Below are 15,818 nucleotides of genomic sequence, written 5' to 3'. Positions count from 1 at the left end.
TCCCAGGGAGGCACCGGGTCATGGACCTGCGGATAAAACCTCTCCACCCCCTTGAGGAACCTGACCGACATGGGGTGGGACAACAGGGATCTCCCCTCTAGCGGCTGATGGAAGGCCAAATGGCCGCCAGGTGAACTCTCAGGGAGGCTAGCGCCAGACCCTGAAGCTTTAGCTGGAGCAGATACTCCAGGATCACTTGAATAGAGAGGCTTGGCGGAATACCCCTGGACTCCACCCAACAGGTAAACCACCTCCACTTAGCCCAATACATAACCTGTGTTGAAGGTTTCCTGCTGCCCAGCAGGACTTGTTGGACCTGCACCGAGCAGGCTCTCTCTCCCTCCGTCAGCCACAGAGCCTCCAGGCCGTGAGGTGCAGGGCGTCCAGGTTCGGGTGCAACAGGCGACCATGGTCCTGGGAGAGAAGGTCATGCTGTCTTGGGAGCTTCATGAGCAGGGCCGATCGAAAGGTCCAGCAGCATGCTGAACTAATGCTGTCTTGGTCTGGCCAGGGCGATGAGTATGACATCTGTCCTGTCCCTCTTGATTTTCAACAGGACTTTGGGAAGGAGCGGAATGGGTGGAAACGCGTATATGAGGGCTCCCATCCAGTTGATGAGGAATGTGTTGGATATCGATCCGGCCTCGCGGAGCGAGCAGAACCTCGGGCACTTTGTATTCCAGGCCGACGCGAATAAGTCCAGTTGGGGAACACCCCAGTTCTGGAAGATCAAAGTCACAACCTCCAAGTGCAGTGACCAGTCGTGGCAGGGTAGAAATGACCTGCTGAGGTGATCCGCCTTGTCATTCCTCACTCCCGGGAGGCGAAAGGCAGTCAGGTGGAAGTCGTGCCTCACAGCGAAGTCCCACAGGCAGATAGCTTCCTGGCAGAGGGCTGAGGAGTGCGCTTCCCCCTGCCTGTTTATATAAAACATGGCTGCAGTGTTGTCCGTCAGCACCTGCACCACCCTGCCCGTCAGGAATTGGAGGAACACCTTGCACGCTAGGCGAATGGCCCTGAGCTCCTTCACGTTGATGTGCAGGCGCCTCTCCTCTCCCACCCAGAGTCCCTGAGTGCCTAGGCTGGCGCTGATGTGGGCTCCCCATCCCACATCCGAGGCATCGGAGATTAGGGTGACTGACGGGACCAGTTCCCTGAATGGGACGCACCCTTCATCACTGCCCTGGGAGTCCGCCACCAGTTTAGGGAGGCTAGGACTGGTGGGGGAACCGTGACCACCCAGTCCAAGGGGTGTCTGCTTAGCACATATGCTGAGGCCAACCACACCTGAAGTGGCCTGAGCCTCAGGCGAACCAGGCTTGCTACGTACATGCAGGCTGCCACGTGGCATAACAGCCATAGGCAGCGCCTGACTGTTGTTGTGGGGCACCAGTGCAGCTGGGAGATGATAGAGACCATCATCTCGAACCGTGGTTGAGGAAGGAAGGCTCAGGCCTGGGAAGCATCCAGGGTGGCCCCAATGAATTCTATGCGCTGCACCGGGGTTAGTGTGGACTTCTGCTTGTTTATGAGCAGTCCCAGCCTGCTGCACGTGAAGCAAGTGAGGGTCACGCTGTCCTACACAGGAGACCTGGACCTGCCCTTGATCAGCCGGTCGTCCAGGTAAGGGAAGATTTGCACACCTCTTCATCTCAGGTGGGCAGCCACTACCGCCATGCATTTGGTGAATACCCTCGGGGCCGACGAGAGGCCAAAGGGTAGGGCCGTAAATTGGTAATGGGAACCAGCCACTGTGAAATGGAGGAAACGCCTGTGGCTGGGGAGGATAGACACATGACACTATGCTTCCTTCAGGTCAAGGGCGGCATACCAGTCTCCTGGATCCAGGGAAGGGATAATGGAGGCTAGAGGAAACCATGCAAAACCTGAGTCGTGTGATGTATTTGTTTAGATGATGCAGGTCTAATATGGGCCTCAGACCCCTCCTTTGACTTGGGGATGAGGAATTACCTCAAATAAAACCCTTGCCCCCTTCTGCCTTGAGGGACCATTTCCACCACTTCTAGATTGAGGAGAGTGTCCACCTCCTGCAAGAGGAGTTGCTTGTGGGAAGGGTCCCTAAAGAGGGACGGGGGGGAAGGTTTAGGGGGATAGATGTGAATTGTAGGGTGTAGCCCAAAAGACTATCCTGAGGACCCAACTGTCTGACGTGATGCTGCCCATTCAGCATAGAAGGATCTTAATCTGTCTAGGAAGAGGCAGGGTGGATCCAGGGAGGCGGTAGGGGCACCTCGGGCACACCATCAAAACTGCCCTTTTCGATTGCCCAACCCCTTGCCCTGTGAGGCTGAGGACGAGCTGGGGGCTGATTCCGCCTTCTAAACCCCCTGTTTCTGTCCCTGCCCCTATAGTGCTGGAAGGGCCTAGGCGGGGGCCTTGGCTGCTGCTGTGCCTGGGCCATGGCTGTCACCTGGAAGTCTGGGGTGTGTACAGGCCCAGGGAGCGAAGCGTGGCCCTGGAATCTTTAAGATGGTGCAGCTTTGCATCGGTCCAATCCAAAAACAGGCCTGACTCATCAAAGGGGAGATACTGAAAGGACTGCTGCACCTCCTGCGACAGCCCTGAGGACTGCAGCCACGAGCACCGCCTCATGGCGATGGCAGAGGCCATTGCTCTACTCACCGAGTCTGCAGCGTCACTGGACATTTGTAGCACCGCCCTAGTCACTGTAATTCCTTCGTCCAGGACAGTGGCGAAGTCTGCAGCCTAGTCTTGGGGCAGGGCCTCAGCGAACCACCTGAGGGAGTCCCACAAGTTAAAACTGTACCTGCCCAGTAGGACCTGGTGGTTGGCAATCCTCAACTGCAGGGCTGCCATTGAATAAACCTCTCTCCCAAACAAGTCCAGTTTCTTATTGTCCTTGTTTCTGGGAGTGGACCCCGGATGACCTTGTCTGTCCCGCTCGTTGGCCGCATCAACCATCAGAGTTCCCGGGGTCGGGTGGGTGAACAGAAACTCAAACCCCTCAGCCGAGACATAGTACTTTTTCTCAGCCCCCTTCGATGTAGGGGTGACCGAGGCGGGGGTTTGCCACAGGGCCTTGGCAATTTTAAGGGCCCTGTCATGGATAGGCAGAACCACCCTTGCTGGGGCCTCTGCCCCCAGCACGTTGAAGAGGGTATCCTCGTCCTCCACTAGCTCCTGGAGCTCCAGCTGTAAGTTAGAGGCCACCCTCTTAAGCAGCTCCTGGTGCACCCTGAAATCTCTCAGTGGCGTCATGTGGTCTCTGGAGACTGCCTTGTCTGGAGAGGAGGAGGAGGACTGCCAAGGTGCGACCTGTGGCTGTTCCCCCCCGCCCCCCCACAACGACTGGGGGCACCCGTGGAGGATCCCTCCCCTGGGTCCGATTCCTCGTCCGAGGAATGGTCTTTATGGGCTTTGTCCAGTGCGGGAGGCGCAGACTGGACCCCCGATGATGGGATGGACTGTGGCCTCGGTCCCATCTGGATGCCCCATGGGCTCCAATAAGGCCATTGCTGCTGCCATTGACCCTGTGGCCAACTAGGGGCTGGCTGTGGCACCGGCTGAGGTATCTTGTGGGGGCGTCAGCTGGCCTTACGAGTGTCCCGACGGCTGCCCCCCTTTTGGGACCCTGAACCATTGGAGCGGTGGTGCCGAGCCCGCTTCCAGCCCTTGGTGCCACTCCGTGCCGGGGACCGTCCCCTTGACACCTCCAACATGGAGGACGACAAGAACTGCCTCCGTCTCAGTGATCAGTGCCGACGAGCGGAGACACGCTCCAAAGAGCTCGATGTCGTCGAACGCCGTCTCAGCACGGACGACTTTCATTGTCGTTTGCCCTTAGGAGAACAGGAGCGGTGCCACTGGGAGCTTTGTGGTGCTGAACCAGACTCCATTGACCGGGTTCCGCGTTCCCGTGAGGGCAACTGGGTTCTGCGCCACCTCGTTGCGGGCAACCTCCTCGGTACCGGGGATTGGGAACTGGAACTGTCCCCATGATGTGCGGCAGGCCTCGAGCGGTGCTGCCTTCTCTGCGCTGCCTCCAGTGTTGGGGACCAACTTCGGTGCCGAGGGGGGGACTGGCTCGACGAGGTCGACTTGGAGCGACTGTTTGGGGGAGCATCCTTGCTCTACCCCTGATGGCTGTCCAGCGGGAAACCATTCCACCCCTGCCTGGGGTCTCCACCGCCCTTCGTGGGGACCCAACGCGGGTTTGCCCCAGGACACCAGCCCCTTCTCCCTCGGCAGAGGGGCGGAGGTGGCGTAGGCAAGGCCAGCAAGGCTCTTGCCATCTGAAAAGCCTCCGATGTCGATGGTGTTGGCAGGGGCACTCCCCCACTCCCAGGAATCGGGGGAGGCTCCCTGCTCAGAGATGTAGGCACCGGAAAGGACTCAACAGGCCACGGCCAGTGCATCTCCACACTCGACCCTGCCCTTACCGGCAGCATAGGGGAGTGTCCGCGCTCTGTGCGCTGCCGCTTCTTTTTCCTTGGCACCAGGGATGCCTCTCGGCGCCAAGTTGCTGTCGGTGCCGGGGGTGTGCTCTGTACCAAGGACACGCTCGGTGCCGAGGTGGATTGGGTCGGCTCGGAGGCCGGGCGGAGCGCTGCCTCCATCAGCATGGCTTTTAACCCAATATCTCTGTCCTTTTGAGTCCTCGGTTTAAGAGCCCTGCAAATTTTACATTTCTCTTTTCTGTGCTCTTCCCCCAAGCACCTAAGGCAGCGGTCATGGGGGTCGTTGTGAGGCACACGGCTTAAAGCCAGGTGACCCGGGCATGGCCCGGCCACCCTAAGCCCCTCAGGGCTTCTAATCTAACTAAACTAACACTACTTAACAACAACTTAACTAAGGTATTAAATGAACAAAGTTCAAACAAAGGGGAATGGTACTTGTGAAGAGCAAGGCTAGTTCCAGCAACCATCACGGGCGGAAAGAAGGAACTGAGGGGGTGTGGGGCTGGCAGTGCCTCATATACTGCAACATGCGCGCAGGTCTCCATGGGGTACCAGAGCCGGCCCTACGGGATCAGCTAAGGGAAAAAAAAGTTCCGGGAACTGAGCACAGTGGTGTGCACTCACCTATAGTGGAATGGACATGAGCAATCACTTGAAGAAGAACAAAGATGCTTGTAAAGAGAAAAATAATTGTTAAACTGTTAATGAGAGAAGCTAATGAATCCATCTGTGTGATCCTCATTAACAGTTTAGGCTGGAAAAACACTGATCAGTTCCCAGAACTGGTTTTCCTTAGCAACAGTGTTGGAAAAGCAAGCGATCCAAGGCCAAATCCTATTCACTGTTATTGGTGTAAGATGTCCATTCAAGTCAATGGAAGGTTCCCCTTGGGTAAATGAGACCAGAATTTGGGCCCAGGTGATACTTTGTCATGTGTTGTAGTTCAGAGGGCCAGCACAAGGAATATACACCACTTAAGCCCTCAAAATAAGGCTGAAACGAGACTTAGTAGTGTCTAAGCACTGTGCTGGCCCTCTGCACAGCTGTATATTCCACCCTCAAGTGCCATGGAATACATGGCTGGTTACACCGAAACGCATTCTCTTACCATAACCCTCTCCTGGTGCATGCTGGGCATGAAAGCACATAACACCAGAATCTGTCCTCCCCCAAGATGTCAGGCAAGGTCTCAATGTGTACCCCAAAAGTAGAGGACACCGTTTAAATGGTTGCCTGGGGATTGCTTCAGATGTCACAGGGAGAGGAAGACATTCCAGCACGGATGTGTGGATATAAAAGTGAAGTGAGGAAATCTTTATACAATTGTTCTGCACTGAGCTTCTGATGACAAATGTATTATTTTCAGTGCATCAGCCCCTCTCCTACGTTCCCAAACTCTGCCTCCCTCTCCTCCTTCCCCTCCCCATCCCTTCAACTAGCCACCGTAGGCAATAATCTCACTCTCTCCACCTGCCTCTGCATGGCCACTGGCCTTTCCCCCTTCCTAGAGGTACTCTGGGATCTTCTCTGACTCCATTGCCATTATGTATTTAGGTTTTAACACTACAACCATCACTGCAGAATCAGATCTGAGCTCCCAATGCGGCTCATCTCCCCTCTGTTCAAACGAGGGGCTGGGAATGTCTCAGAGCTCCCTCTTTCCCTAGCACAGGGCCTCTCAGCAACCAGCCTAAAGAAAGCAGCTGACAGAGACCGGAGGATCGCTAGTTCCTTAAAAGGCAGATAGGAACACAGTGATGGATTAAGGCCAGACTCAATGGGTTTCCCACTCTAGACTGCATGCTCTGAAGAGACCCTTCAACTGAGGCAGCGCATGGATATTGGCTCCATGAGAAGAGTCAGGGTACTATTTCTGAATGTGGGAAGAGCCCACGTTTGCCCTCAGTCCATCTGTGATCACACATGAACAATCAGGACAGGAAACACCTCTCTTTCTACTTTAATAAATATAAAGGAAGAATGAGCTAATAGCAGGCTGGCCTCTTGCTTGCCATCACCTACCTCCACAATCTGCACTGCGGAAAACAAAACAGCAGCTGTCCCCAAACCACACGCAAGGGTGTGATACAAACCAGAGACTTACCGCTAGGACTGATCCGGGAGGACACTTGATCCCTTTGGTGCACTTAGCGCATTTCGACTAGGGGACAAGAAACAGAACAAGTCACACGCAGTCCCTTTAAAAACGTCCTACTCAAATGCTAGTTGTAAAGTGTTCAGCAAACAGGACAATGGATCAATACGTTCAATTCACTCACTCAAAACAATGAACTGAGCAAACAATTCAGGTAGCTAAGTCCTGGCGGTTATGAAAGACATCCTGGGTTTGTTTTTAACATTGAACCGTGAACACAAAACACTGCTGCCAGAACATAACACGAACCACAAATCCTCCTCTTTAGCACAGCCACGGATGTGAACTGTAATTTCTCAGCTATAGCAACATATGTAATTAGCTCACGGTTACATCTGTGAATGTGGAAGTTTATTGAACGTGGAATTGAACGTGGAATGTGGAATTGTTAGAAGTTGCAGGTGCCCAACAATGCCAGTATCAGGCCTATAGTGAGCATCTGCTCCGCACAGAGGCATGGTTGAGACTAGCTGATACAGACCATCATGCTGTGACTGAGTTAAGACGATTATAAATCAGAGAGCTCTCTGGTGCTGTCATTACCTTTATGTACAGCTACTTACCTTTTGAATCACTGTGGTATTGGCAGTGCAACGATTTTTCTGAATCTGTAAAACCTCAGAAACCCCAATCAATATCCCATTCTTGGTTTCAAAAAATGTACCATCTAAGGGGACATTATTTACAAATGTCTGCAAAGAGAAGAAGAGAGTCTAGTTAACAACCAGAAAGCTCAGATGCCACCATCATAAGAAAAGAGCCACCGTATAACTAAATAGGGCCTTCCACCCTACAGCAGTGATGGCCAAACTTTTGCTGTCGTGCTCCCCTTACCAGCAATGGAATCGTCCGTGCCCCCCTCCGTTACTGCACAGTTGGCTCAGCAGAGGAGCTTGGGCTGAAGGCAGAGCTAAAGGCAAAACGGGAATGGGGAAGGAGCTAACCTGGGGATGGAGCTGGAATGAGTGCAGAGTTGGACAGGGGGCAGAGCAGGGGACGGAGTGGAGCCACGGTTGGGGCGGAGCATGGGGTAGAACAAAGATGCAGCTGGAGTCAGAGCAGGGCTAGGTGGAGCTCCCTCCCCAGGCTCCAGGAAGGCTGGCCCAAGCCCTGCCGCGCCCTCCTCCTGCATCATCCCAGACATTCCTCCGCACCCCCCTAGGGGGCATGCCTGACAGATTGGGGACCACTGCCCTATACTATCCAGCTGCTTTACAAACTGTATATTTGGTCATCCACCACTGGGATGGTTGCCTCAGCAATTCTGCATGCACCCAGTTATTGCATACCTTCTCCAGTAAAAATTAGTGGATTTTTTTTTAAGATAGACAGAATATAATTACCCAAGATGTAAATCAAGCAGAGCACAGTGGTCTAACATCACTAACTCTCATAAAGAGGGATACGTGCTTTAATGCCAAGTGCTGAGGAACTCTCTCTTTTTTTTTTTTTTTTTTTTTTAAAAAACATCTCATCCAAAAGATGGTACCATCAATAGTGCCCCTAAGTGTCCTTCTGGGGACTCTCAGCATCACACCCAATGAATAACCACCACCACTTTCCACAGCCCCTTGCTATCAACTGAGCAGACCTGAACATGCTTGGTTTAGTTTAGCTCTGACAAGCTCATTACCCGAAGTAGTATAGATGCAGTTCATCTAATACCAATTCATTCTACCCTAAGAGACTGCCTCTGCTCTGAAGATGTAGAGCTGAAGGAACACTGATATGTCTCGCCTGCTCGCTGTTTTTGAAGAGAAGATTTCATGGCTCAGAGAAAGGATGGGGAAAAAAGGTAACACCACAGGACTATGTTGTAGGAAGATTATTATTCAGAATACTAATACTTCGCTCTTCTGTATTGTTTTTCATCCACAGATCTCAAATTATTTATTTATTTATTTAACAGCTAGTTGGGAAATTATTTTTCTTTGAAAATGTTTTGTTTTTTCTTAAAAACACTGCCAAAAGAAGTGCTCGATTGACAGCATGGAAGAGTAAACTGATATGACTATGCACAGCATGGAGATGGCTGCCAAAGCCTCAAGCAGGAGGGACAATACTTAGACATGAAAGGACAATTCATTCTTCATGGCTCAGTCTGCCCCTGGGCTCCCTGCTGAGAGGGGCAATAAGGGGGTGTGGGTGGGGCACAGTTGCTATGATGTTTTTTTTAAATCATCAGGACACCTGTACTGAACTAGTCACCAATCCACTGGACACAGCAACTCACTTCACACAGGCCTCTCAGATGTCAGACGGGAATGATTTTTGCTCACTACCATTCTGAACCACATTTGAACCAACGGCCTAGAAACTGAAGCCTACGTATCCTAGGACAGCCCTAGCCTTTAATTGTGCAACCATGTCCTAAAACAGCAGGTAAAACCCGCCAATCCTTACCTGGTTGTTGTTTTTATAAAACGTTAGCCAGTAGGAGAACCCTAACATTGCACTTTTATGGACTCCACTTTTCAAATCTGTAGAGGAGAGGCTCTCTCCAAGTACAACATGGTACTGCACGGTGTCGTTATCCTGGAATCCAAGACCAGCAGGAAACAAAACATTTAGCCTATTATTGCTTCATAAACAGCTATAAGGTAGCTAGAGGTAAGAACAGTGTAGAAAGAACTGTAAGATGTCCACAAGTGTTAGTTATGTCCATAATCTGATAACCAGCTCTAGTGACAGCCAATAATGAACTAAGCCCAACAACCCTGTAAGACAAGGTTTGCTCAAAAAAAAAGGCACAAAGTTGTTAGGAAGCCTTTCTAAGGAATTGGACAATCATCTGAATCATAAGCACTGTCCATGAGTTTGGAAATTTTGGGGGATCTGCCTACATATAAATCTAATTTTAAATGTGTGTAAGTAGTCCAGATCTTGAAAATGGACAACACTATGTAGCAGTGACCATTTTAAATATAGTCTAAGAAATTCCTTATATGCTGCTCTTGACTCCATTGTCAAGCCCACAGAACCCTGTCCTTTCACTCATCCTTGCAGATGCCTTCCTGCCATGCTCCCTAATGTCAGACATCTCCCCACTCCACCACTCGACATACTTCCAGGCCTCCCTTCTCCTTTCTGCTGTGGTTCCCTTTCCTGATCCCAGAGAGGCCTATCTCCAGTTGCAGCAGCTGGAGTCCAGAATCATGCTCAGCAGCTGAGGGTTAGCAGTATGGAAACATGGCTTCTCCTCTTCATGCCATACACTAACACAATTTTAGGCAGAATTCCTCACTCGGGATTCAGATCTAAAGTTTGATGGTACAATATGGCCCTCATAATTGATAACTACCACACACAGACTGTAAACAAACAATGATCTTACCAGTTGTGTAATGTTGGAAGCATGGCAATATTCCTCAATTGAATTGTTTCCTGGGACAAAAATGGTATATTTTTCAGAAGACTCAATTTTGCTAATCAGCTGGTATTGCTAAAAGGTGCAAAAAACAGGGATATTAGCAAGCGAACTTGTTTTATTTTAAAAAGCACATGAGAGGTAAACACAAAACCAAAACCACAGTGATGAAATGTTCCTGACTATCAGTTAGGGAGGTGGAGATTTCAGGCAAGAACTCCAACAGAAATGCTTTAAAACTGGATGAGATGAAAGGTGACTTCCAGTAGAGTCACAGGAAACAGCAGCCATCCATCATGCCAAGGTCCTGCTTGGCTGATGCTGGTCCAGATTCTTGGATAAATGGGCTTCTCTCATACTTACAGTGTGTATTCTGTCAGCCCCTGCCTTGGCATCATCTCTACTGTGTGTGTGTTATTCTGAGTTGTGCACATGCATGCATAGACACATGCACAGTTTTAAAGATCCCATCTATCACTTCAATAAGTTGCTAAAATGTAAGCAACTGTCTACCATACCTCCCAAAGAAACTAACCATTCCAAAAAGTCTTTATAGGGTGAAATGGGGTTTCATGAGGTCTGACCCTGTGTGGGAGTTATTCATTCCTTTGGGAGGCTGGCTACCCAGCTTTATAAATCCGTCCTATTCCCAACACACAACTTGAGAGGCACCACAAACAACAGGATGATTTTCCTTGGCTGGCCACGCAGGCTTGGTTCTACACTTAGTTATGAAGCAGGTGAACTAGCCTATCAAAAAAGCTTCCTACAAAGAATATTCAATAGAATCCAAACAACTGCTTACCAGTAACAACTCCTTGAACCTACTAAACGAGGGGACCATGTCGAGCTGTTGCTGCAGACCTGGGTGGCTTGGTGGTATATCGCCTAAAGGTGGTAACAAAACCTGAGCACAAGACAAAGATGAGCTTAACCATGGGTCAGTGACTGCTTGGAGAAAGCATGCAACTATCCTGCCCTACAATGAAAATAATGACATATGGCTGTAGGTAGCGTGGTTCTGCTTCCAGCATGGATGGGCCTTTACTCTTTTCTTGAAAAGCCAAGTACTGTACTCTTTTACGGACTTTGAAGGCAGTGCTTTAAATATTAAATGCTGCAGAGCAAGAAGCACCTGGAATGAGCTCAGAATACCCAGATCTACCTTTGTCTATGTGCTTCTACTTGGATTCTAGTTGAATCCGCTCACACCTCCACAAATAACAGAAAACAAATGAGTTACAGCAATAGGACCTTACTGATTTACCTTATTTAGGATATAAATAGTGCCGTTAATAGCAGGAATGTCCCCTACTATGATGATAGCATTCTGAATGGTTATGGCCTGAAAAATAACAAGAGGGAAACATGAGAACATTGTAGATCACTGAGTGGGTTGAAATAAACCATAATCTCTGTCCAAAGCCTCTTGCGGCACCTTAGATTTATGATACATCACGAATTTAATGGCATTGTCCTTACCAATACCTCCCCCAGCACGGTATATCCCTAAATGCGTTGTTTAATTTGCTACCAACATACACACGTCAATGAAAAAGCCCTTACGTCGCTGCTGTTGGTTATCTCCCATCTGGTCCGTGGATTGAGCGTGGGTAACTCCTCACCTTTGTACTTTCTGAGCTGCTCAGTGGTGAAGGAACCTTGGAGGAAGTGGGCCCTGTAGGTGACAGGCAGTGTAGAGAAGAATTGACAGCATGATTAGGAGAAACCTCTGAAGTAGACTGGATTATTTTGGCTGCCATCTGATCACTTGCTTACTCTCCACACTCCTGGGCTTGGCCTCCTCTACATATCCATGTCATTGCTGCCCTCAAACTTTCTAGAAGAGTCCAATACTTGGCTTTTCAAGAAAACAGTAAAGGTGCCTTGGCATGGTGATGACAACTGACGCCATGCAGCCCTCCATCACTCGAGCTGTTTGAAAGTATAGTAGGTCACTCAGCTGCAAGAGGACATGAGCCTTGGCTGTTTCCAGCATTGGATATAGGCGTTATCTGAAGTTCATCTCTGCTGAGCGTCTAATCCAGATGCTATTGTCAGACACTGAACCAGTGCTCATGTTATCTTCTGTTCTCGAGCTTCTCCCCGCCTGGTCCCTAAGCTCTCCACAACACAAAGTCCCTCAATGAGACTTCAGACTGTACATTTCAAGCAGGGATGGCTGAAATGGCTGAATAAAATGAAAGCTAATGCAAACATTTGCCCCAAACCCAAACAGTTGGCATTGAACTACACAGATACACCATGCAGCCTTGCAACTGCTATACAGCCAGCGAGCTGTATTTGCAGCTGGCTGCTCTGCACCTGGCCTTCATAAGCATGTGTGGTCCTTTCCTAACCCTGGTGTAGCTCGCCCACACAAGGACAGGTTACTCTGGCTTTGTAGGAGGCCCCAGAAATTGGCCCTTCTCCCTCATGCATAGGCACAACCACATGCAAAAGCTGGCTGGGCTCAGACATGAGGGTGCCTGAGCCCTGCAGCCTCACTGAGGGGAGCATGGACAGGAGGATGAACACTGGATGGACACAGCCCAGTGGTTGCTGTGTGGTAAGGAGGGGTTGTAGGAGCCCACAATGAGGAGCAGGTGAGGCTCCATTTTCCCCTCAAGCTAGTCAGCATGGTGTTCTGGCTGAGGACAGAGTTAGGACTCCTGCTCCGTTTTGCTAGGGCAGGTGTGGAGGGGATGGGGAGATTGAGCTCTCCTCAGTGGAAAGCAGACCACTTGGTGCTCACTCCACAATTCCAGGCAACTGGCTGCACTAGTGAATCCCAGCAGCCATTACTCCAACGGGACATTAATGTACATTTCTCCCCTGCACTTCTGAAAAGGAAGAGGAAGTGGACGCTAGATTTCTCCCCTTCTCCATCAGCAGCAGCATGGGGTTGAGCTACCTTTGATCCCAACCAATTCTAGCTGTAGCAACTTCTGTGAACCACCAACTCAACCCAGCTGCCTCTCCCCCACCCCTCGGCTTTAAAAACGCCTCCCATCTTCCGCCTGCTACTCAATACCAGACACAATTCTGACCTGAGCTCTTCCCTCCTGCTCAGCAGCCCTCGCCATCCAGACCACTTCCTTATTCCCCAGCCAGCATTCACACATCTCCTCTATTTGATCCCACTAATCTTCCCTTAACGCCTGGGCCCAACTCCAGATTTCCATAAGTCACCACCTGCCTTCCCTCCCCTCCCCAGAAGATGTGGGCAAGTAAGAGAGCTGTTGGCTTCATGCTCCTCTCACATCTTCTGCATGGCCAGGTGTTCTGTGCAGAAAGAGCAGCCTGCATAGAGAATTCCCTGTTTCTTCTCCCACTGGGAGTCTGCTTTTGGATCATGGCTGAGAGAAACATCTTGCCTTTAATATGCAATTAATAAACCTTCATTGTATTGTCTAACCTCTGTTATGTTTGAATAATCCAACAAACACTTCATCTACTGGATGCTTCACCTACAGCATGTTATGTTTTTACCCTGTGGTTTTATTTCTACTGGCATAGAGCTGGTATGGGGAGAACTCCAGTCTCCAACTCTCTGTTACAGCTGTTTTGGATGAAAGAGCATGGTAACAATACAACTGTACCTGACTAAAAATGGCAGAATGTAGGGCTTCACCCAGAAATCTTTTTCAGCCTGGCTCAGGTTTCTGATGGCTGCTTCTGATGGCACCAGAACAGTAACATTGACTCCTGCTGGAACGCTGAAGAAAGACTTCTGTTGGACAGAGAAAGAAGATGCACAAATAAAGCTAGTCAGCGCTACACCTACAGCACGGTACAAACGTGCATCGCTACATCCCATGCTCACTGCGTGACAGATTGCTGTGCAGCACTGACGCTTACATTCAGTTCTGCCCACAGCTGTGGTGGTGGTTGGGATGGTGGCTAGGAAATAAGTTCTCATGGAGTCAACAAATGCCATGGAAATTTTTTCCAAAGCAGTCCAACCTCAATTTGCTGGATGCTGAACATAGGAAATCTGCAACTTCAAGGAACAAACCCCAGAACAGGTGCTGCTAAAGGAGAAAGTTCTTCATATTTTTAATAGTGTCACCGGTCTCTTTCTTCAAAAACCTTCTCCACGAATCTTACAAATAGGAGCATGTTCACTTGAGTCAGCAAATCCCTTCAAACACCCGAGGCCAGATTTGGACTAAGGGTTAAATTCTGTCCTGGCAAATGCAGGTGTAACTGATGGGATGGGTGTCAGGCTGCTTGTACCAAGGTTAAATTTGGCCCCATGTATTGGAGAACATTTCCAGTGACATGAAGTGCTTATCCAGCTGTTCCAAGGGGAACAGGAAGACAGTAACAAGAAAGGGAAAGAAAGAGCTACCTGAATGTTTCAATTTACTTTTACTTTCAATGGGTTGCTATTTGTATGTTACTCCTGTTGGTTTTTTCCTGTCTGCCTTTCACCCAGAGCAGTCAGCTATTTTACAACAGCCAGGAGTTAGCAGCAACACATGGTACAAAGATCAAGTATGTTATGATTTCAGTTTCTTCCAGAGTGAGAGCCTGGTCTCCAAAACATACTATGCCAGCCAATGGGTCACAGTTACAGTCTCTAGAGCAGGAGCCCCAGAGCACAGTTAGCCAGGTGACACACCAGTCACATGGATGTAATAAAAACCTGCTTAGAACTTTAAGAGGACACATGCCTGGATCCTAACTGACCGTTCATATGGTACTGTTAAAAACATAGCAAAATGCAATCAAGCTCACCATTTAGAACAATCTATAAAACTCTATTTGGAAGGCTAAAATGCACAGTCATTTTAAAAACATCACCATTTCCAGAGCTAGAGGTGGGGATTTGTTGGTTAATGTGCTGTGCATTAACATGTTCAGCTTGATTTGCTTAGGTGTTCGTTTGTTTTTTTAAACACACACACATGAAGGGAATTTGCCTCTTAACAGCAGATTTAAAAACAACATCTTTGATCTTTGCTTTGGTTTTTTGTTTATAAATTTATATTTTACAAAAAATACTTGTAATTGCTTCAGGCAGCATTTTTTACCTTAATCCACTCATAGAAGCCTGCAAAATGGGAATTCCTGGCCAGCTCCTTCCAAAAGAGAAAGCAATATCAAGATTAGTACAAATGCAGTGCTTGCAGGAATGAGACGAAGCAGGAAGACGGAAGGGTGGTCCTGTGATCCTTATTATTTCGAGTCCACTCCATACACAGCAAACTCGATGGAGTCAGTGCTCGCCTCCTGCCTGCACAGATCTTTCAACAGCCATGTGTCCTTCACGAAGGTGTGTCCTAAAGTCAGAGAGCTGGATCTACACTCTTTTTTTTTTTTTTTTTAAACCAAAAACTTTCAACACTGTGCCAATTATATCCAATTTCAAGATTAAGGTGATGAATTCCTTGACAAACTTTGCCTTTTCTAACTATTGAGATGGGCCACAGAGTTCAGAACCAGACCCGAATCAGAACATCCTCAATGTTTAAGTTAGACCTCGGGCTTCTCTCTAATTAACAAAGGATGTGTATGAGCTCTGGAACATCATAAACCTCGGACACAAGTCAGAAATTGTTGCTGGCCTGTTTATATTATAACTTGGGCCTACATACTCATATTCTACCCGGGGTAGAAGGCAACACCATATTCTGCCTGGCAATCTGATGTAAGAAGAATTAAATCAGGTACTCTACACGGAGAAAGTGTGGGTGGGGACCTGTGAGACCATGAATTCTCAGCGCCATCTTGCAGGAGAGAGGGATAGAATGTTCTCTGTGTAGATTTGTCCCTTTTTTAAAGTTGCTGTCTGACTTTTCACTTTGAATACAAGTGACCCTGCCTAACTAGCCTTGACCAACATGGGTTT

General features: G+C 49.1%; 1 protein-coding gene across 3 annotated transcripts in view; it reads right to left on the bottom strand.

The window, feature by feature from the left end:
- The window catches only part of STAB1 (stabilin 1), a 94,375-nt gene that overhangs the window by 37,024 nt on the left and 41,533 nt on the right, over positions 1–15,818 (bottom strand). For all 3 annotated transcript variants that reach the window (XM_067568074.1, XM_067568076.1, XM_067568075.1), the window contains exons 28-36: positions 15,001–15,048; positions 13,564–13,694; positions 11,528–11,639; positions 11,229–11,306; positions 10,767–10,868; positions 9,929–10,036; positions 8,998–9,129; positions 7,158–7,286; positions 6,544–6,600 (exon numbers count right to left, since the gene is read on the bottom strand). In XM_067568074.1, the coding sequence (XP_067424175.1) occupies positions 6,544–6,600; positions 7,158–7,286; positions 8,998–9,129; positions 9,929–10,036; positions 10,767–10,868; positions 11,229–11,306; positions 11,528–11,639; positions 13,564–13,694; positions 15,001–15,048 (897 nt within the window). The remainder of the gene's footprint in view (positions 1–6,543; positions 6,601–7,157; positions 7,287–8,997; positions 9,130–9,928; positions 10,037–10,766; positions 10,869–11,228; positions 11,307–11,527; positions 11,640–13,563; positions 13,695–15,000; positions 15,049–15,818) is intronic.

This window comes from Emydura macquarii, unplaced genomic scaffold, assembly GCF_026122565.2.
Source record: "Emydura macquarii macquarii isolate MOO-44397 ecotype Brisbane River unplaced genomic scaffold, CSIRO-AGI_Emac_v2 contig_2846, whole genome shotgun sequence".
NCBI classification, from domain to species: Eukaryota; Metazoa; Chordata; order Testudines; family Chelidae; genus Emydura; species Emydura macquarii.
Note: the sequence above shows the minus strand (reverse complement) of the source record. Positions and strands in the feature narration are given on the sequence as shown.